This window comes from Mustelus asterias, chromosome 19, assembly GCF_964213995.1.
Source record: "Mustelus asterias chromosome 19, sMusAst1.hap1.1, whole genome shotgun sequence".
NCBI classification, from domain to species: domain Eukaryota; kingdom Metazoa; phylum Chordata; class Chondrichthyes; order Carcharhiniformes; family Triakidae; genus Mustelus; species Mustelus asterias.
In genome coordinates this window covers 62,080,022-62,102,037 of record NC_135819.1, presented here as the reverse complement: position 1 = coordinate 62,102,037, position 22,016 = coordinate 62,080,022, and the positions used below count along the sequence as shown (strand labels likewise).

At 44.2% G+C, this 22,016-nt stretch overlaps 1 protein-coding gene across 1 annotated transcript in view; it reads right to left on the bottom strand.

Moving 5' to 3' along the window:
- The window catches only part of mapk8ip2 (mitogen-activated protein kinase 8 interacting protein 2), a 56,846-nt gene that overhangs the window by 12,272 nt on the left and 22,558 nt on the right, over positions 1-22,016 (bottom strand). Inside the window, exons 6-10 of the mRNA XM_078234625.1 lie at positions 11,706-11,909; positions 11,165-11,240; positions 5,207-5,398; positions 2,660-5,086; positions 1,720-1,795 (exon numbers count right to left, since the gene is read on the bottom strand). Of these exons, the coding sequence (XP_078090751.1) occupies positions 1,720-1,795; positions 2,660-5,086; positions 5,207-5,398; positions 11,165-11,240; positions 11,706-11,909 (2,975 nt within the window). The remainder of the gene's footprint in view (positions 1-1,719; positions 1,796-2,659; positions 5,087-5,206; positions 5,399-11,164; positions 11,241-11,705; positions 11,910-22,016) is intronic.

Here is a 22,016-nt window from a genome sequence, read left to right as displayed (position 1 = left end):
CGATTTAAAGTGACTAATCAATGTGGCACATAACCAGAGCCACCAGAGTGTTGCACTGCATGACACAACCAATAGGGTACAAGTCAGAGAAAGTCATGATTAAACTGTCCAATGCTCTGGTCCGACCACACCTAGAGTACAGTGCTCAATACTGGTGAATGTGAGTTCAAATCCCACCACGGCCATTTCAGACTTTGAATTGAATTTTAAATATCAGTAATCAGTGAAAGTGACCGTGGAGCTCTTAAAAACTAATTGGTTCACTAATGTGCTTGAGGGAAGAAACCTTTTGACCTTACCTCGCTTGACCCACATGCCCCACAACAATGTGGCTGACGATTCCCTGACCTCTGAAAGGGCCTGACAAGCTATTCAATTGTATCAAAATGCTGCAATCACAGACTGTTAAGGTTCAAAATGGCTCAGCACCACCAGCTCAAGATAACTAATGAATGGTTAACAAATACAAGCCTTGTTATTGACACTCACATCCTGGTCACTGAGGTGGAAAGGAAATATTCAAATACTGCAGGTGTAGGAAAGAACCAAGAGCTGATCTCTGGAAGCAGAGACTCTGAAAGATTGGAGAATCTTACAGTCTTCACCCTGGAAAGAAGGTAGCTGGGAGAGGACTTGCTAGGACTGTATGCCACTATAGAGTGCAGAAAACCCATAAAATATTTTGAGTTAATCTATGATAGTAGGATGAGGGAGCACAGGGTCAAACTTAAGGCTGATACAGGAAGTTCTGTACAGGGATGATCCCAAGATGGCGCCAGAGCGAGGCGACTCCTTGCAAGCTGTGCCCAGCATACTGTCTAATTCTATCTTTTTCTCTCGTTCTATGCTTCTAAAACATTATTCTAACTCCTTTAAACTCTCTAACAATGCTGTAATTCAATCTCTTACAGATTTGGCGACCTACTCATATTATGTCGATCTTTCTCTACACCCTAGCTACGGCTGTATCACTACATTCTGCACTCACCCCTTTCCTACTCTATGTGCGGTATGCTTTGTCTGTACAGCGCGCAAGAAACAATACTTTTCACTTATATTAATACATGTGACAATAATAAATCAAATCAAAGTGTGGCCAACACTTGAATGAGTTCGGAGGTATAACAATGGATGGAAGAATCTGTGATACAGTTGAACGTTGTGATGGTTATTGATGCTTGGAGACGTTTTTGATGGATAAATTAAGATGGGCTTGGCCAGAGCGATCCTGTGATTCCTATACTGGAAAATTAGCAAATCCAACAAATGGGTTGGATAGGATTAAAACTTATTTTTCTTTGATGTTTAGGAATTTTTAGAAAGGCAGGGATTTCTGTGATTTGAAGCAACGAGGCTAATGTAATCGACAGGAAGCAGAAGAGGAGATTTAGGCCTCTTGGTTCCTTTATTCATAATAAAATCAATGTGGAGCAGAAAACTAATGGAGCTGAATAACAACAAACCTGCAGTTGCTGGTTAAAATAGTGGCATGCCTCTGTTACCACGGACACATCAATGATAACAGCTCTTCTCTGTCACCCCCCTTGGGCTGATAAGAAATATTAACCAATAGGAAGAGTTTGCCCACAAGCTTTGGGCACACTCCTCCTGTCTCAGTGATTCCCCCACTCTGTTCTGTAGTAAAATGACAATGATGCTGGGAGACAGGCGTCCTGCTCAGGCTCTCCCTCCAGTTTAAGCCTTGGGGACCATTCTTACCGGAATACCGCTCGATGAGTCTGCTCCCGCTCCTCACCATTTATTGTACACGAGTAAAGACCAAAAGATTCTGTACCTATTCAGGAGATAGATAGAGAGAGAGCACATGGTCACACTGCCAGCAAAGTCCCAACATTTCCCAAAGACCATAACACACACCCCAAATCATAACACCAGCCCCCTCACCGCAACAACAGAAACCTTATCCTCACCACAACATCCATCATTCACTGGAACTCCAGCCCCCTCACTGTGACTGCAATCCCCCCACTACAATATCAATACTTAAACACACTACAACACCAGCTACCTCTACCCCATTACTGCAATATCAGCCCATCCCTTCCCTCACCTCAACACCCAGTCCCTTGCTGTAGTTCTAGCCCCCCAGGCTTTACCTCAATATCACCACCTCCCCAACAACAAAACATCTTAAATTGCTCTGTTCTGGTTCTGACTATTCTATCACAGGAAACAGTTTCTCTTTATTTACTCTATCAAAACAGTTCATGATTTTGAACACCTCTATCAAATTTCCTCCAAGTCTTTTCTGCTCCAAGGAGAACAACCCCAGTCTTTACATTCCCTCCACAGAATTGTAGACCCAATCTTTTTCTCATTGGCTATTGCCTTACACTGTACACAGCCCAGTACTGGGTTATCCTATGTGCTGTATTCTCTCTCTCTCCCTCTTTTCCAACGACGTGGAAGAGATATGCACAAGCGATTTTCCATAAAACTGTTCTGAGCATGAAATCCTCAATCCTGACGTTACACAAATGAGCAGAAAAATTGTAGCTCAATAAACTTGCATGGCATATATAGAATAGAACTAATTTATGGCACAGGCTATCAATATGGAAGCACTACTAGCATATGGTTCACACTGGATATGTCACACAGTACATGCTGAGATTTATAATGAGATGGCACAGCTTACTGGAAGATCGAGAAGTGCTGTTGACAAAAACATTGAGGAATTTCTTGGAAAACTGTGTGTCGGCTTCAGGCGATGAATCCTCTGACGAGTTCTCAATGTCATGTCTCCTTGGGCAGTCCCCAAATTCATTGTCCATTTCCAGCTCACAGTTGTCACACAGTGTTGAGATCTCACTGTCATCACTCAAGATCGAGGTGCAGCGCTTCAAACTGACGAGCTCCAAAGTGGTGTTCTCATCGACCACCAGGGTATATTTAATGGAATCATAGGCCAGAGACTGGTCCAGCTGCTTGCTGGCCGCCCTGTGTAATGGGGACAGGTCCTTCAGGTTGAAAGGTCCATTTGATGGGTCACTAAAGGATATTGGTATTTTGGGGCTCGCATTAAATGGAGGAGAAGGTGGGCTCGAACATTTACTGGCGCAGTCAGTCTTGTCAACGACTGGCTTTGATTTTATTTGCGCCTCCAAGGCTCTAGAATATTTATTCAATTCAGTTAACTTATCTTCTAAAATAAATGCAGCTTCTAGTTCGTCACTGAAATTTGGAGAACCTCTTTCCCCAACTGGCTTTATCCCTTGAAGGGATTCCACCGACTCCTCATATTTGAAGCTTAGAGTGGAGTTTGGAATCATGGTAGTTACATCGTCCTGTTCATTCACGTAACTGTCCTTAAAATCCATATATAACTCTGCTTCACAGGGGCCAACTCTCCCTGAGAAAAATTTACTGTCACTTGCCGTGGCTGTGTCATCGGATGGATTACCCAAAGCCAAGTAGAGGGTGGCTGGTTTGCTGGTAGGAAATGGCTCTAACTCGGTTTCCTTGGCTCTCATCCCTTTCCCTTCTACTTCACTTTTGGAGAACATCAAGTCACCAAAATCATCATTGCTGTCCATTATCTCGATGTCAGATTCGAGATGGGAAAGATCTGGGTGTTCGGAGTCTTCCTGGGCTGCGTCAATTTGGTGGCCTGAATTGCGCAGTGGCTTACTGGCACCGGCTGGTTCGACCTCAATGTCAGAGCATGAAGAAATGGTTTCACTGAATGAGTTAGTCTGCAGCCAGCACTCATCTTTGACAGCGTGGGAGCCTTGTGAAATCATTGTGTTGATCATGTTGCTGAGGAGCCAAGGAGAGTCAGAACTTTCACTCAGATCAAGGTCCGAATCGTGATCAGAACACGAAGATTCAGAATCATTACTCAGTTCATCATCACTGTTCTCTTCAGCATTTTCCTGTGTTTGTAATTTGGGGCTTGGAGCTCGAGACAGTGCTCGATTTGGTATAATATCAAGATATGTTGGCCTGGCGGTGCCTTCATTCTTACTGTCTGGTTTGAATTGTGGTGAAGTAACACGGTCTTTAGTTTGGTCAGGATCTTGCAAAGACCCAGCAATAACCCCAGCAAATTGGTCAGTTATTAACTCAGAGTCCACGATTCTAGCTGAATCTGAATTGGTTTTGTCCACCGCACATACAAATCTCCCTGTATACCCACTGTCAAGGTCCCATTCAGCAACTGGCTCCAAAGAGTTGACATTGGTACTGTTGGCTGTCTTTACCAAGTACAATCGATCTTTAACGTTGGAGGTATTGATTTCTCCTTCCCAGTCAATCTCAGGATCAGAATTGGGTGAACTTGCCTCCTCAATTGAATTGGTTAGGTGTGATGACCGACCACTGCTACTCTCACTGGTGAGGTCTAATTCAGTCTCAGAGATGGAAGAAATCATGTTACATGCAGCGCTGTTGTCACGTGTAATTCTCTCTTCCAGTTCTTCCAGTTCTGAGTCAGATCCAGAGGAAACACCATCCTCACTTTGGTATGACTGCATGTATTTCTTACTGCTTTTACTGGTGAGATCAGCCACGATGCCTGGGTCAGAGGAAGGAGATACTGTATTGCTATTGGAACTAGATGGTTGCACAATAGTAGTCTCGTGTGTGTTGCAATCATGGTCCATCTCTGAGCTGGGAGTCAAAGAACCCATTGCAGTGGCGGCAGTAGATTTCAAATTGGTTTGCTCGAGAACAGATGGCACAAAAGCCGTTTGCTCGGTGTGTGGTTTGTGCACCCTGCTCACAACTCCAAACTCCAGTTCTAGCTCGGAATCAGACACAGGAGTACAGGAACCATTGCTAAGGTTGGATGATGATAAGCATTTACTAGTGACAGCAAAAGTCTGATCGGCTTCAACCTCCGTATTCATCCCTAGCTCAGAGGCAAGTGTGTACATTTCACTCGATCGATTACCAGAACAAGAATGTCCCTTGGAGCTACTGCTCGTCAAGTCCTGTTCCAGCTCGGTGTCTGAGCTTTGTGACGTGATATTGTCTGCTGTGTTAGTTGGCTGTGCATTGCCATCATGATCAGCTTCCATCTCTGGGAAAGAGCTTGTTGACTTTCTATGAAAACCAAAAGACCCTGTCGGAGAGAGACAGTGTTTAGCGAGTTCTTTGTTTGCATGCAATGATGGACATGGCAATGATGGCGATACAATATTCATATTATGATCCTCTATGAGTTGGTCAGCCTTGCTGTTACCGTATTCCAGAGTATCCCGCCGATTCCCTTCAAAATCGTACAGTAGAGGTTTCAGAGGCGACTGGGTTGATGCAGTCTCCTCGCCTTTCAATTGCGACCCAGTGCTGTGTGGTCCAGCATTCGGGGCAGTCATGCACCAGCCAGCTGGGTGGACACTATCCTGGACACACTGATGTGGAGGCGTTAAGTGACCTGTAATGACAAATTAACTTTTGTTAAAAAAAATCTTTCATGAAGCTTCTTTAACAACCTCATGATGTCCTAAAATATTTGACAGCCAATGAAGTACTTCTTGAAATACAGTCAGCCACAGCTGAATTGTCGGAAATGCAGCAACCTATTCATATACAGCAAGGTCCCTCAAAGAGCAACAAGATGAATGACCAGATTATTTGAATTAGTAATGGTGATTGAGGGATAAATTTGGCCAGGAGACAAGGAGCACCCCCCTCCTCTTCTCCCAACAGTGACGTGGGATTTTTTCCCCCCGCATCTGATGGAACAGAATTAGTTGGTTTAACATCTCATCTGAAAGACATCACCTCTAACAGTGCAGCTCACCCTCAGTACTGCACTGTTGTGTCAGTCTAGTTATGAACTCAAGTCTCTAGAGCGGGATCCACGACCTTTTAACTCTGTGTTAGCACTGAGTTAAACCTGACACCCAAAGGAGATGTTTTTAAGGATGAAATCTCAGAAAATTCTTCAAGTACTTAAGGAAAAATAATTACTTTGAAATGCAATGGTAATGTTACTTTGGCAAGCATAGTTACTATTTTGCAGAAATAAGGATCTACTAACAGATTCTTTTATTTTGCTGCCTTTGGTTGATGAAGGAATGTTGGTCAAAAAACTAGGAAAGCCTTCGACTATGTTTCTGGACATGGGACTTAGGAGGCTTAGGCCATTCGGCCCTTTTGAGCCTGCTCCACCGTTTGATAAGATCATGACTGATCAGGTTGTGGTCTGAGCTCACAATTCCTTTCTGCTCCCCCATAAGCCTCAACTCCCTTTTCCATCAAAAATCTAGCCAACGCAACCTTGAATAAATACAATACCAGCCTCCACCACCTTCTGGGGAAAGAATTCAACAGACTAACAGCCCTCAGAGAAAACATTTCTCCTCAGCTCCAAGAAAAGGGAGACCTCTTATTCTTAAACTGTGTACCCGAGTTCTAGTCTCTCCCACAAGAGGAACTTCCTTCTGCTATCCAGCCTATCAAGTTCCTTTGGGATCTTATATGTTTCAGTAAGATCACCTCTCATTCTTATAAACTCCAATGGGTATAGGCCCAATCTGTTTAACCTTCCTTCATAAGACCTTCATCACTGGGGTGAGTCAGGTAAACCTTCTTGAAACAACTTCTAACGTAATTATATCTTTTTTCAAATAAGGAGACGTAAATTGCATACAGTACTCCAGATGTGGCCCTTTTATATTCCAGTCCTCTTGTAATAAATGACAAAATTCCATTTACCTTCTTAATCACTTACTGTATCTGCATACCAATTTTTTGTGATTCATGTACCAGGAATGTGTTGGGATCTTTAACATCCACCTGAACAGTTAAACTTCTGGCCCTAAAAGTCCTGAAAGAATATTGCAAAATCTGAATATTTGGTTACAAATAAGGAATATGAGGGGAAGCACAGGATAGAAATTCATCTGGGCTCATGGGAACTGGCATAGACCAGATAGGCCCTCCAGTCTGGTCTGCTGTTCAATTAAATCAGGACAGAACTGTACCTTAACTTCATCCACTCCGCTTTGCTTCTGTGACCCTAAATTCTCTTGCTTACCAAAAATTATCCAACCTCAGTTTTGATATTTTCAATTCAACAGTGCAACTAAGCCTATTGCTCTATTAGGATTTCAGTACAGAACCACCCAGACAGATGGATATTTTTGTAAATAACTGTAAAGGATTTCTGGAACTACAGGTTGTTAATGATGAGTGACTTCCATTATTCGAAGATAAACTGTGGTAAATATAATGCAAAATAAAAACAGAAAATGCTGGAAAACTCTCAGCTGGTCTGGCAGCATCTGTGGAGAGAAAAACCAGAGTTAATGTTTTGAATCCATATGACTCTTCCTCAGAGTCTTCTCCAGATCTGTAGAAGAGTCATACGGACTCGAAACATTAACCCCGTTTCTCTCTCAGATGCTGAGTTTTTTTCCCCCAGCATTTTCTGTTCTTATCTCGGATTTCCAGCGACTGTTTTGCTTTCATTATGATGTCAAAATAATGTAAGTGCCAGAGAAGGGGAGGAGTTTCCACAATGTGTCCCAATTCCTTTTCAGATTAAGTAGGAGGCAGCCTTGGAAACAATGTTCTTGGAAACAATGTGGGCAAGTAGATAATGGAGGATGGGGGAGCCTTTAGGAAATTGCAACTAGATAGAACATCTCTGCTCAAAAAGGGACAGAGAGAGCAGGTAACCACAATCCTAACAGTGGGGAATCTCCAGAGGAATAATAAGAGATAAAACTCACTCACCTGGAAAGACATAGGTTAACTAAGGATAGAGCGCATGGGTTTGTTAAAGGTTCAGTGTACAGAAAATTTAACTGAGCTCTTTGAGGAAATGCAAGGAGAACAATCCATCTACCCTCTGAAGATACAACCCTGATTCTTTTGGCTTTCTTCCACCAGCTCGTCCAAAGATGCAGATTCACTCTACCCCCCACACCCCTTCCCCTGAAAGTGTTGAAAATTCCACACGCCTCAACTCTCAGTGAGGATAATAAATCACGTGGATCAAATTAGAATTTCTGGAAATTCATTTCTGGTGCGATTCATAAAACCCAGAAAGTAACTTCTTCGAAGGAGATCTTGTGTTGCAATGGGTAGCCTTTCTGCCTCTGAGCTAGAAGTTCCAGGTTCAAGTCCCATTCCAGGACTTGATGGTCAAGGAAGGTGTGTTCATAATAAGGCCAAACAGATTGAGTGCTAACTTGGAAATCCTTCACATGCCATTGGCAGACAGTAAGAGTGGGAGAGATTCCTGGTTGGCCATGTGATGGAAAGAAATTGGAGTCACTACTATCCACAGCTTTTGGTTACATTCATGTAAAAGTGAATGCTGCCACAGTAACTTGGGAAACCTTGGCGGACCGGTTGGATAAAAATTGGTTTCAACAACAGCATGGGGTTCAATTCCCATTCGCTTCTCAGACTTTTGGCTAAGATCAAGTGTAACATTTGGTCTTGCATCTGGTTTTAGCCAATGAGGTTACGCTGAGGCTTCACCTGAAGCAATTTTTTAAAACGCCAATCTCGGCCTTTTGGCTAAGATGAAGCTCAGATCAAGCCCAGGAGGGGGTGTAACGCCTCATCCTGTCAGCTTGGATCTTGTTTGATCAAGCCCAAGATGGGATGTATGTCCTGTCTTGTCAGCTTGGATCTGTTTTCTCTTCCGTGGTGACTCTGATTGGGCCAAATTAAATTTTTGATTAAAATAATTCCCATTCCGGCTGGGTAGATTTGGGATTGGCTTCTTTGCCCTACCTGTGGTAGAAGCCATGGTGCTGTGGGCCAGGCCTGCTTTGGGCAGAGAACTGAAGAAAAGCTTCATAGAATGACACAGCATGGATAGAAGCCATCGAGTGTGCGCTAGTTCTTCAGTGGAGCTATCCATTTAATCACAATGCCTTACTCTATCCCCAGTATCCTGTACATATTCTGTGTAATCAAGTATTTCTCTAATTCTCTTTTGACTGACATTAATGAATCTGTTTCCACGACCCTTTCAGGCAGCGCATCCCAGGCCACAACAATGCACTGAGTAAAAAACATCTCTCTTAGTTCTTTTGCCAATTGCCTTGAATCTGAATCCTCCAATTTTCTCCCCATGACACCTGGGGCAACAGTCTCTTTTTTTATTCTATCAAAACGGTTTATGATTTTGAACACCTCTATAAAATCACTTTCTGCTCTAAGGAGAACAACCCCAGTTTCCCCAGTCGCTCTGCATAACTGAAGTTCCCCACCCTGGTACCATTCTAATGAATCTCTTCTGAACCCTCTCCGAGGCCTTGAAATCCTTCCTAAAGTGTGGTGCGCAGCTTTGAACAAAACTCCAGTGTTTCACACAGGCCGAGTACAACTTCATTGCTTTTGTACTCCATTCCCTGATTAATAAAACCAATGATCCCATACTTGAAAAAAAATCTTTCTGAACTTGTCCTGCTTGCTAACATTTGTGTACATACACCACTTTCTCCACCCACCACCACCACCCCCCCACAACCTGCCCATAGTTCTCTGTTCCGACAGCCACTTTAAGATTGCAACATTTAGTTCATATTCTCTCTCTTCATTCTTCTGACCAAAATCTATCACCACACTTCTCTGCATTAAATTTTATCTGCTGCATCTCTGACTATTTTACCACTCCTGCAGTCTGTTACTATCCTCTTTACTACATTCCCAAGTTTTGTATCATCTGCAAACTTTGAAATTATGCCATCTATGTTCAGGTTCAAATCATTAATACACATCAAAAAGAGCAGTGGTCCTAATACTGACCCCTGGAAATACCACTATATACTTCCCTCTCGTCTGAAAAACAACCAATCACTAATCTGTTTTCTATCCCTTAGTTAAATTTGTATCCACGCTGTCGCTGTCACTGTCCCTTTAACCTCATGGGTTTTAATTTTGCTAACAATTTAATTATGTAGAACTTTGTCAAACATCTTTACATTCACTCTCTTAATTACATAATTCAAAGAACTCTAAGTTCCTCAAATACAGCTTGACTTTAACAAGTCTGTGTTGAATTTAATTTATTAACCCATACTTTGCCAGATGTCATTTAATTATTGTCACTAAAAGTTTCCCCAACAACTCTGACATTGGACTGACTGGCTGGTTTATCCATCTTGTGTTTTTTGAAGAGGGATATAACATTTACAATCCTCCTGTGCTCTGGAACAGCCCCATTCCTTCATTTATGTCTTCAGTTGAGCAGGATTCAAAGTGAAGTCTTGGAAGTATACGAGGATACACATTGAAATTTGTGGCTGCTAATCTCTGATGGCATTTTTAAAATGTTTGTCTGGCTGATACAGTGGATCAGCTCAAACAGCATAGCAGAATGTGAGTTTGTGCTAGTGGTCTACTAGTGACCTCAGCTGTCCCATACAGCAAAGTCACTAGGTGATGGTGAGGTGTTCTAGGCAGTGAGAGGGGAAACAGGTGGCTTTCAGAGATCAAACTAAGGAAAAGATTGCACCTTATTGCAGTTGAATATTGAGCTTCAAGGACAAGCTCTGTGTTCATTCTTATTATGTGGAGATGCCGGCGTTGGACTGGGGTAAACACAGTAAGAAGTTTAACAACACCAGGTTAAAGTCCAACAGGTTTATTTGGTAGCAAAAGCCACACAAGCTTTCGAGGCTCTGAGCCCCTTCTTCAGGTGAGTGGGAATTCTGTTCACAAACAGAACTTATAAGACACAGACTCAATTTACATGAATAATGGTTGGAATGCGAATACTTACAACTAATCCAGTCTTTAAGAAACTGGATTAGTTGTAAGTATTCGCATTCCAACTTCTTAAAGACTGGATTAGTTGTAAGTAAGTATTCGCATTAAAACTTCTTAAAGACTGGATTAGTTGTAAGTATTCGCATTCCAACCATTATTCATGTAAATTGAGTCTGTGTCTTATAAGTTCTGTTTGTGAACAGAATTCCCACTCACCTGAAGAAGGGGCTCAGAGCCTCGAAAGCTTGTGTGGCTTTTGCTACCAAATAAACCTGTTGGACTTTAACCTGGTGTTGTTAAACTTCTTACTTCATTCTTATTCCCAAGTGTTGAAATGGAGCAGTTCATAACAAATAAACTTTTCTGATGTTGTTGACTCCTTCAGACAATGTGTGAAGGTGGGGATACAATGGAGAGCTCCCACCCTCCGGGGAGAACTGCTTAGAAACAGGTTGGTACTCACCACTAGAGGAATGGAGCAGTGTCTCCTGCCAACTAGCTTTCCTGGGAGAGAAACTGGCATTGTTATTGAGAGAATCCTGAAAAAAGAACAGAAGAAGTGTGAAGAATGCAGGCAACTCCACAACTATCTAAAGACACACGTGGTGACTATCTGGCACCTGGCTCAATGTTAAGTCTATATGCTTCACAATGACCAGGGGAAGGCTCCTGATATTATGGCATCACCTAGTGCACTAAATAAGGGGTGAAAGAGGGGTTTTCACTGGACACTGATTAAGGGTGGGATTCCAGGCTGATAACTTCAATCCCTTCCCCAATTTAAGTATCCAAAGGCAGCTTTAATATCACATCTCAATTCAGAAAATTTAACAGAGATACAACCTGGGACCATCTGGGTCTCTATGACTCAGTATCACGTTATCTTTGACATTTTGATGCCACAGCCATCAGGCAACAGGTTTTATAATGACCGAGATAACTGGTGGATCCCAAAATACTTTTCTATCACCTTTCTCTTCTGAACGTATTGCTGTCTAACCAACCTGTGAGTGGGAGAGTGGTGTGGCAAGGTTTAAGGTGGAAGGTCGGATCTGTTGCATGGTTGTGGCAGAGGGTGAGGGCAGCAGTTCCGTTTCATCCATGTCATCTGTGTCATCAATCATCTCAAATTCCTGCATATCATCCTGGAAGGAGCAGATCTCGGTAACAGCCTGAGGTGCGCCTTTCACATCCAGCATCAAACAGTCCTAGCAAGAGGATATAGCACAGAACACACATTAGAACACGAGGGAAAGTGAGAGAGCAAAACACAGTTTTGGGGGGGGGGGTATTGGAGTATTGTTCCCACCAGAGGGAAAGGCCAGAAAATTTCACCCTTGGAGACAGACATCTTGTTTGGGAGAGTCTACTTCAGGCAGCAACCTGACATAGTCATTTTCACAAAGTCAGACCTTTCAGCCAATGCCTCAGACTCTATCACCACAGATCATAGACACTGGGAGGAATAGTAGGCCATTCAACCCCTCGAGACTGTTCTACCATTCAATATCATGACAGATCCTCTATCCCAATGTCATATTCCTGCTTTCTCTCCATACCCTTGATGCCATTAAAGTTTTAAAAATTATCAGTCTCCGTCTTGAATACATTCAGTGACTTGGCCTCCACAGCCTTTTGTGGTAAAGAATTTCTCAGGTTCACTATCCTTTGAATGAAGAGAGTTTTCCTCATCTCAGTCCTAAATGGTCTATCCTGGATCCATGTTAAACATCACTTGGAAGAAGGACTGAGAGTAGCAAGAGCATAAGATGAAGAAACTTCTATATCCATGTCGTAAATTGGGAGGTGACTCATTGTGACTTCAGCAGAAAATCATTTATTAACTAATGTAATATATCTACAAGATAAGGTCTGACAGAACTGATATACACAACTACTCACTATCTCTCCCTGGCTCCAACTGTGCATCCACCCCATCCCAAGACATGCACCCTTGCTCCCGATTGCGCGGGAAGCCAAACCAGTCTCTCCATAGAGTCCAGTCCGATCACATGACCCACAAAGGATCGTCCCCTTAATGGGGCCACATTACCACAATCCATCACCAAAGGCTCAATAGAACCCCTAATGACTGAGCTGGCTTAGAGTGGAAGGACATCTTTGCAAGACCCACCTTACAGCTGGTGGTTAAAAAAAACACACACAAGATGAAAAGATACACTTAACATTGTCCTTACAACTTCCCACAAAAGCATTCCGAGGCTCATATACGCAAACACAAAATTAGAGGGTACATTGCTGAAAAGACACTCCATTGCGTAGCACAATCACTATGCAAAATGGATAGGTACAGAAAGATCTAGCAGCTCAACATTGCACAGCTATGAGGTACAGCAGAACAGCAGCAGAATTATATTCCACAACAATTCAGAACCTTATGGCCTGGCATATTCCTCCTTAACAGTACTATCAAGGCAGGAGACCAAGCCTAGTTCAATCCACGAATATCCTCAACTTCCACAATTGTGGAGCCCAGTACATGAGTGCAAAAGGCGAGGTTGAAGTGTTTGCAACAAGAGGTCCTGAGCAGGTGACCCATCCTGAGGTCCCAAGCATCACTGATGTTAACCTTTAGCCAATCTGATTTATGTAATATCATGAAGTGGCTGATTTCACTGGAGACAGCAAAGGTGAAGTATCCAGCAGCGTCCCAGATGCAGTGCTGAAGATTTGCACCTCACAACTAGCCATGACCCTAGCCAAACCATTCTAACATGGTTATAACAGTGGCATCAACCTGACAATGTGAAAAATTGCCCAGATATAAGAGGCAGGGGGAAAAAAATCAAATCAAATCAAATCTGACCAATTACCACCTCATTTGTCTACTCACAAACATCAGTTAAATGATGGAAAGGTAATTGACAGTACTATCAAGCAGCACTAATGCTCACTGACTCTCAATTTGGATACCACCAAGACCACTCAGTGCCTTGCCTCATTATAGCTATGAAACGTGCTGATTTCCAGAGATGACCTAAGAGTCATCACCCTGGGTCTCAAGGTAGTATTTGACCAAAAGAACAAAATTGAAATCAATGGGACTCAGGGAAATCTCTATTGGTCGGAGTCGTAGCTTGCAGAAAGAAAGATGACTGTGATTTTTGCAGGTCAATCTCAGCTCCAAATACCTCAGAGTAGAGACTCAGGCCCAAACATCTTCAGCTGCTTTATCAATGACCTCCCATCCATCATAAGGTCAGAATTTGCAATGTTTACACAGTGTCCAGTTCCATTCACATGTCCCTCAAATACTGAAGCAGTCCATCACTGCAAGCAGCTAGATTGGGACAACATTCAAGTTTGTGTTGAGAAATGGCAAATAACATGCATGCCGTGTAAGTACCAGGCAATGACCATCTCCAACACCTCCCCATGGCATTCAACGCATTACAATCACTGAATCTCCTCAACATCCATGGGGTGTCACAATTGACCAGATACCCGATTGGACCAGCTACAAGAGCAAGTTAGAGACTGAGAATTCTGTAGCATAGGGAGTCACCTCTTGACTCCCCAAAGTCTGCCCACTATCTACCAGACACCAGTCAGGATTGTGATGGAACACTGTCCACTTGCCTGGATGAATCCCAACATAATTCAGGATAAAACAGCCCACTTGATTGCTACCCCTACCCCCAACCATCAGCTTAAACATTCATTCCCTCCACTCCTGGTGCACCATGTCGGCAGTGTCCACTATCTGTAAGATGCACTGCAGTGTGGTGATATAAACAGGGCCTAGTTTTAAGGCTGATAAAATTGGATATCCTAAATTAAAGAATTGGGCACATTGAAATCAAACACAGTCAAACCGCAGGCAGGCCAATTGTACAATACACAAATGTGTCTGGGCCTGACCCATCAACCACCCATCAAAGGTCGTTACACTCTACTTGAGACTTAGCAGGAGATCATGGCACCTCATTGAAATGCATCGGTCTATTGTTAGAAGCCCAGATCGTGCCAGACTTTCTGTCACTTATTTAAAGGGAGCACAAACTGCAGACTGACTGACGTTACAGATATCCCCTGTGGAACATGAAGCAAGCTAGAGAAACTGAATTTGAAGGCTGCAGTAACCTTGACTGTAGCTAGTTGCAGGACATGGTAGGTGATGGTCTCACCTGTAGTCTCCAACCTGGCTGTCCATTGCAGTCTATCTTTTCTCTATCTCTCTGATACGCAAATTCATGAAACGTTCCACTCAAGCTTGGGGCAACTGCTGCCAAGGCACAATGGGGAAAGGCCAGTGTGTGAGGCCATTCAACCAATGTTCACTGAGGGTCTGATTTGATGTGTCTCATGTGTTGGGTACTGTGAAAAGTTGTGTGTCTTGCATGCTTTACAGAAAAAACATACCATTCATAGAGTACATAGGGGAAAAGGAAAGGAGAAAGTATAGAATGTAGTGTTACAGTCACAGATTGGGTGTAGAGAAAGATCAGCTGAATATATGGTAGGCCCATTCAAAAGTTTGATGGCAGCAGGGAAGAAGTTGTTCTCGAGTGGGTTGATACGTGATTTCAGACTTTTGTATGTTTTTCCCGATGGAGGAAGGTGGAAGAGAATGTCCAGGGTGTATGGGGTATTTGATTATTCCGGCTGCTTTTCTGGGGGGGTAGTAACTGTGCAAAACCCCTCGGACTGTGTGTTTAATCCCAACTGTATGTAACTACTTAAATACTGCAGAGTACAACATGATCGATGGTCCAGGAGGGAGGGCTTTATTTTCATAGACCAATGGGAGGTTTTCAGGAGAGGATGGCACCTGTACAAGAGGGAGGGGTCACAACTAAGTTGGAAGGGCACAAATATCCTGGCTGGGAGCTTTGCTAATGCAGTTCGGGGGGGTTTAAACTAGTGTGGCAGGGGGGTGGGGATCAAACTATTAGGTCTATAAGTGTGGTGGCTGGGGACGAGCTTGGGGCTGGGACAAGGCTGGCAAAGAAGAAGAGCACTCTGGGGGAGGACGACCTCACTGAGCCTGGGGGTCTGGAGTGCTTATACTTCAATGCAAGGAGCGTAGCAGGTAAAACAGACGAACTTGGGGCCTTAATGCGCACGAGGAATTTGGATGTGGTTGCGGTGACGGAGACTTGGTTGAAAGAGGGACAGGACTGGCAGCTGAATATTCCAGGGTACAAGTGTTTTAGGCGAGACAGAGGAGGGGCCAAAAGAGGTGGGGGAGTAGCGGTATTGGTTGGAGAGCATATTACAGCGGTGCAGAGGGAGGACAATTCGGAGGAGTCGTGTAGCGAGTCACTCTGGGTGGAGCTTAGAAACAGGAAAGGCGCAGTCACTATGTTGGGGGTGTACTACAGGCCCCCCAACAGCCCAAGGGAAGTGGAAGAATGGATATGTCAGGAGATACTGGATAGGTGCAGGAAATATAGGGTTGTTGTAGTGGGAGACTTCAATTTCCCTGGTATAGACTGGAAATCGCTGAGGGCAGGGACTCTGGATGGTGAGGCATTTGTAAAATGTGTACAGGAGGGTTCGTTGGAACAATATGTGGACAGCCCAACTAGAGAGGGGGCTATACTGGACCTGGTGCTGGGGAATGAACCCGGTCAGGTCTTCAAAGTTTTGGTCGGGGAACATGTGGCAAATAGTGACCACAATTCTGTTAGCTTTAGGATAGTGATGGAAAAGGATGAGTGGTGTCCCAAGGGTAAGGTGTTGGATTGGGGGAAGGCTAACTTTATTGGGATCAGGCAGAAATTGGCAGCTCTTGATTGGGAGAGGCTGTTTGAGGGTAAATCCACATCTGGTATGTGGCAGTCTTTTAAGGAATGGTTGTTAGGGCTACAGGACAAGCATGTGCCTGTAAAAAAGAAGGATAGGAAGGGTAGGATTAGAGAACCGTGGATAACCAGGGAAATTGAGGGACTGGTCAAAAGGAAAAGAGAGGCGTATGTTAGGTCCAAGCAGCTAAAAACGGAGGGAGCTCTGGAAGAGTATAATGAAAGTAGGAAAATACTCAAACGGGGAATTAGAAGAGCAAAAAGGGGTCACGAAATGTTCTTGGCAGACAGGATTAAGGAGAATCCCAAGGCATTTTATTCATACGTTAGGAACAAAAGGGTTGTAAGGGAAAAAATCGGACCTCTCAGGGACAAAAGTGGGGACTTATGCTTGGAGCCCAAAGAGGTAGGGGAGATCCTAAATGAATACTTTGCGTCGGTATTCACTAAGGAGAGGGATGTGTTGACTGGGAGTGTCTCGGAGGGGAGTGTTGAACCGTTGGAGAAAATCTCCATTACAAAGGAGGAAGTGTTAGGTTTGTTAGAGAATATAAAGACTGACAAATCCCCAGGGCCTGATGGAATCTATCCAAGGCTGCTCAGGGAGACGAGAGGTGAAATAGTTGGGCCTCTGACGCAAATCTTTGTCTCGTCACTGGACACAGGTGAGGTCCCAGAGGATTGGAGGATAGCCAATGTGGTCCCGTTATTTAAGAAGGGTAGGAAGGATAACCCGGGTAATTATAGGCCGGTGAGCTTGACGTCCGTGGTGGGGAAGTTGTTGGAGAAGATTCTTAAAGATAGGATGTATGCGCATTTAGAAAGGAATAAACTCATTAACGATAGTCAACATGGTTTTGTGAGAGGGAGGTCATGCCTCACGAACCTGGTGGTGTTTTTTGAAGAAGTGACCAAAATGGTTGACGAAGGAAGGGCCGTGGATGTTGTCTATATGGACTTTAGTAAAGCGTTTGACAAAGTCCCTCATGGTAGGCTAGTGAAAAAGGTTGGATCCCATGGGATAAAGGGGGAGGTGGCTAGATGGGTGGAGAACTGGCTTGGTCATAGAAGACAGAGGGTGGTAGTGGAAGGGTCTTTTTCCGGCTGGAGGCCTGTGACTAGTGGTGTACCGCAGGGCTCTGTATTGGGACCTCTGCTGTTTGTGATTTATATAAATGATCTGGAAGAAGGAGTAACTGGGGTGATCAGTAAGTTTGCGGACGACACAAAACTGGCAGGACTTGCAGATAGTGAGGAACATTGTCAGAGGCTACAGAAGGATATAGATAGGCTGGAAATTTGGGCAAGGAAATGGCAGATGGAGTTCAATCCTGATAAATGCGAAGTGATGCATTTTGGTGGGAATAATGTAGGGAGGAGCTACACGATAAATGGAAGAACCATAAAGGGTGTAGAGACGCAGAGGGACCTGGGTGTGCAAGTCCACAGATCTTTGAAGGTGACGTCACAGGTGGAGAAGGTGGTGAAGAAGGCATATGGCATGCTTGCCTTTATAGGACGGGGCATAGAGTATAAAAGTTGGGGTCTGATGTTGCAGATGTATAGAACGTTGGTACGGCCGCATTTGGAATACTGCGTCCAGTTCTGGTCGCCACACTACCAGAAGGACGTGGAGGCTTTGGAGAGAGTACAGAGGAGGTTTACCAGGATGTTGCCTGGTATGGAGGGGCTTGGTTATGAGGAGAGATTGGGGAAACTGGGGTTGTTCTCCTTGGAAAGACGGAGGATGAGGGGAGACTTAATAGAGGTGTATAAAATTATGAAAGGCATAGATAGGGTGAACGGTGGGAAGCTTTTCCCCGGGTCGGTGGTGACGTTCACGAGGGGTCATAGGTTCAAGGTGAAGGGGGGGAGGTTTAACACAGATATCAGAAGGACATATTTCACACAGAGGGTCGTGGGGGCCTGGAATGTGTTGCCGGGCAAGGTGGTGGAGGCGGACACACTGGGAACGTTTAAGACTTATCTAGACAGCTATATGAACGGAGTGGGAATGGAGGGATACAAAAGAGTGATCTAGTTTGGACCAGGGAGCGGCGCGGGCTAATTGTTCCTGGTTTCTCGTTTCAAGGCTTCATTCTACGATCATCTTGCTGGTGCCAGTACAGAGTGAGACTGCGGATAGTTGGGAACCTGTCTCGGGGGCAGGGGATTCATATGGTGTTCGTGGGAGTGGAAATGACTAGGGTTGGGAAGCATTTTCCGATCGGGGCCATTGTGATCTCCTGGACTCGTTTCGATCGCCTCAGGGGGTCGGAGAGGAATTTCCCAGATTTTTTTTTCCCCATATTGGCCCTGGGGTTTTTCACTCTGGGTTTTCGCCTCTCCCTGGAGATCACATGGTCTGGAATGGGGGGGTGGGGGTAAGTTAATAGGTTGTAATGAACAAAGCATCGTAGCTGTGAGGGACAGCTCGGTGGATAGGATATTGGTATGTAGATAGGCTGGAAAATTGGGTGGGGATCCTGGATTCAGGATTCAATCCTGGACCGGGGAGCGGCGCGGGCTTGGAGGGCCGAAGGGCCTGTTCCTGTGCTGTATTGTTCTTTGTTCTTTGTTCTTTATAGAGTTTGCAAAAGAATTGTACTCTAATTACTGAACTGAAGCACTTCAGAGTGCATCCTGATCTCCGGAGAAAAATGTAAATATCATACTTTACTGTTATAATAATTTGAAATGTTGTCATGTCTCTTTAGATTTCATATGAATAAAGTATATTTTTGCAAAAATAAAATCTGTTTCTCGGCTTTTTGACTAAGATAAAGCATTGAATCAAGCGTGAAATCAGGTGTAATGCCGGTTCACGTCAGCTTGGATCTTGTTTGTTTCTCTTGTGGTGACCATAACTTGGATTCAATTTGAATTGGTTTTTGGAGCAAGCAAGGAGCTGGATCAAGGGCTTGCCCTGTCCACTCTGCACACTGGCTTTGTAACTCTGAAAATGGAACAAAATGTTTTTAAAATCGCTGTTTTAACAATTACTGCTGTGATTAATACCATTCCGAAATTTTGAGGTAGATTTTACTTACTAATGTGCTCCCAAACCAAGAGTCTCGAGAATCCTCAGGAATTGGGCCCTGTGTTTCACCCTTATCTTTGGGGTTGAGCTGGCACCTGTCATGTCTCCACAGCAAGAGACATCTAATTCAGGCCCCCTGCCTCACTGTCAGCAGATCTCAAGTAGGCTTGGAGAATAGAGGTGGAGGTCTTGAAGTAGGCAATGGGGGAGGGAGGGAGGTCAGTCTGATTGAGTCAGAGGAAGCTCTCTGCTCCTCCTGGACCAGTTTTAAAAATATATCTTGAAAAATAAATAAACTTATGTTTAATTGGCAGGCATGGAAGAATCTTGAGCTCACTGGATTATCGCTGACTAATTTTATACAGGGGCTTTTCATCAAGTGTCAGGTCATTTAAACAAAGGCAAGGGACCTGATGTTTGTTCCAGTTGGATGAATGCAAACAATTCACACAGTAAGAAGTCTCACAACACCAGGTTAAAGTCCAACAGGTTTATTTGGTAGCAAATACCATAAGCTTTCGGAGCGCTGCTCCTTCGTCAGATGGAGTGGATATCTGTTCTCCAACAGTGCACAGACACAGAAATCAAGTTACAGAATACTAATTAGAATGCAAATCTCTACAGCCAGCCAGGTCTTAAAAGGTACAGATAATGTGGGTGGAGGGAGCATTCAACACAGGTTAAAGAGATGTGTATTGTCTCCAGACAGAACAGCTAGTGAGATTCTACAAGCCCAGGAGGCAAGCTGTGGGGGTTACTGATAATGTGACATAAATCCAACATCCCGGTTTAGGCCGTCCTCATGTGTGCGGAACTTGGCTATCAGTTTCTGCTCAGCGACTCTGCGCTGTCGTGTGTTGTGAAGGCCGCCTTGGAGAACGCTTACCTGAAGATCCAAGGCTGAATGCCCGTGACTGCTGAAGTGCTCCCCCACAGGAAGAGATCAGTTTTGCCTGGTGATTGTCGAGCGGTGTTCATTCATCCGTTGTCGTAGCGTCTGCATGGTTTCCCCAATGTACCATGCCTCGGGACATCCTTTCCTGCAGCGTATCAGGTAGACAACGTTGGCCGATTTGCATGGAGTAGGTACCGTGTACCTGGTAGATGGTGTTCTCACATGAGATGATGGCATCCGTGTCGATGATCCGGCACGTCTTGCAGAGGTTGCTGTGGCAGGGTTGTGTGGTGTCGTGGTCACAGTTCTCCTGAAGGCTGGGTAGTTTGCTGCGGACAATGGTCTGTTTGAGGTTGCGTGATTGTTTGAAGGCAAGAAGTGGGGGTGTGGGGATGGCCTTGGCGAGATGTTCGTCTTCATCAATGACATGTTGAAGGCTCCGAAGGAGATGCCGTAGCTTCTCCGCTCCGGGGAAGTACTGGACGACGAAGAGTACTCTGTCCACCGTGTCCCGTGTTTGTCTTCACACAAACACAATTCACACAAGCAGACACAATTAGCGGTGGCCTAACATCTTTGCAGATTGCACCCAATGTTCCAATGCTAACTTGGTAGCAGTCATGTCCATTCTACTCCTGAAACATGGACGCAGTGCACACCTATTTCTGTCTCTGCCTACATGCTCGCTTTCCTCCTGAAATAAATACCTACTGCACTGTCTTTTAATCAGATTCATTTTGACTCAGGACCTGAAGCTGTGGCCTTCCTCACCTTCCTTAGCCTATTTCCCCTGTTCTCCTCTGGTCTATGGAAGTCTTCCATATAGTTTTAAAAGTCAATCTTGGCATCACCAAATCGCAAATATTCAATTTACAGAACTATTTATGTTGGATATAGGGTTACCAACTATGATTAAATGTATTCCTGGAGACTTCATCACATAACTCTTTCTCCCCCTCCCCCGACAGTCGGCCAACACATCCATCCATGAGACGCACTGAATTCCAATGCTAACTGGAAAGGAGAAAGACTCAATTGGTCGATGCTCGATTGTCAGCCCCACCCCCATTTTCAATATGTTTATAGCTGGTAAAGAGAAATATTCAAAGAAAACGACAGAGAAAATATCTTTTTAATGGTCCGATGACTTTTCCCCAGGGTCGCACACAGCAGTGTCCTGGGGATTGTCGGCCAATCTTGGAGGTTGGCAATCCTAGTGGGATAACTTTTGAGGAGAGAATCGTCATGGTGGATTCAGGACCAAGGATGATAAACTCAAATAAACCCCTGTCCCTTTAAACAACAGTAAAATGCCTGCCATACACAATCAATATTTTTATCATTACATTGAGGGAATCGATGAGCTGAATCAGCATTGCCCAGGAAATTCAAACTTCTTGGCCTGGTGCCCAAGCTCCTGAGGGGCCTCTCATGTTTCACTAATGAATCCTTCAGGCTATGAATAATTCAGTAAAATCTGCTTATGCACTGGGTAATGGGTTGAAAGAAGATGGGGGAGGAGGAGATAAGCCAGTCAGTGTCAGTCACTGTAGCAAGGGCTGTTGACAAGTTTAATAACCCTAAACAAATATTAAACAAAATGAGACACTTC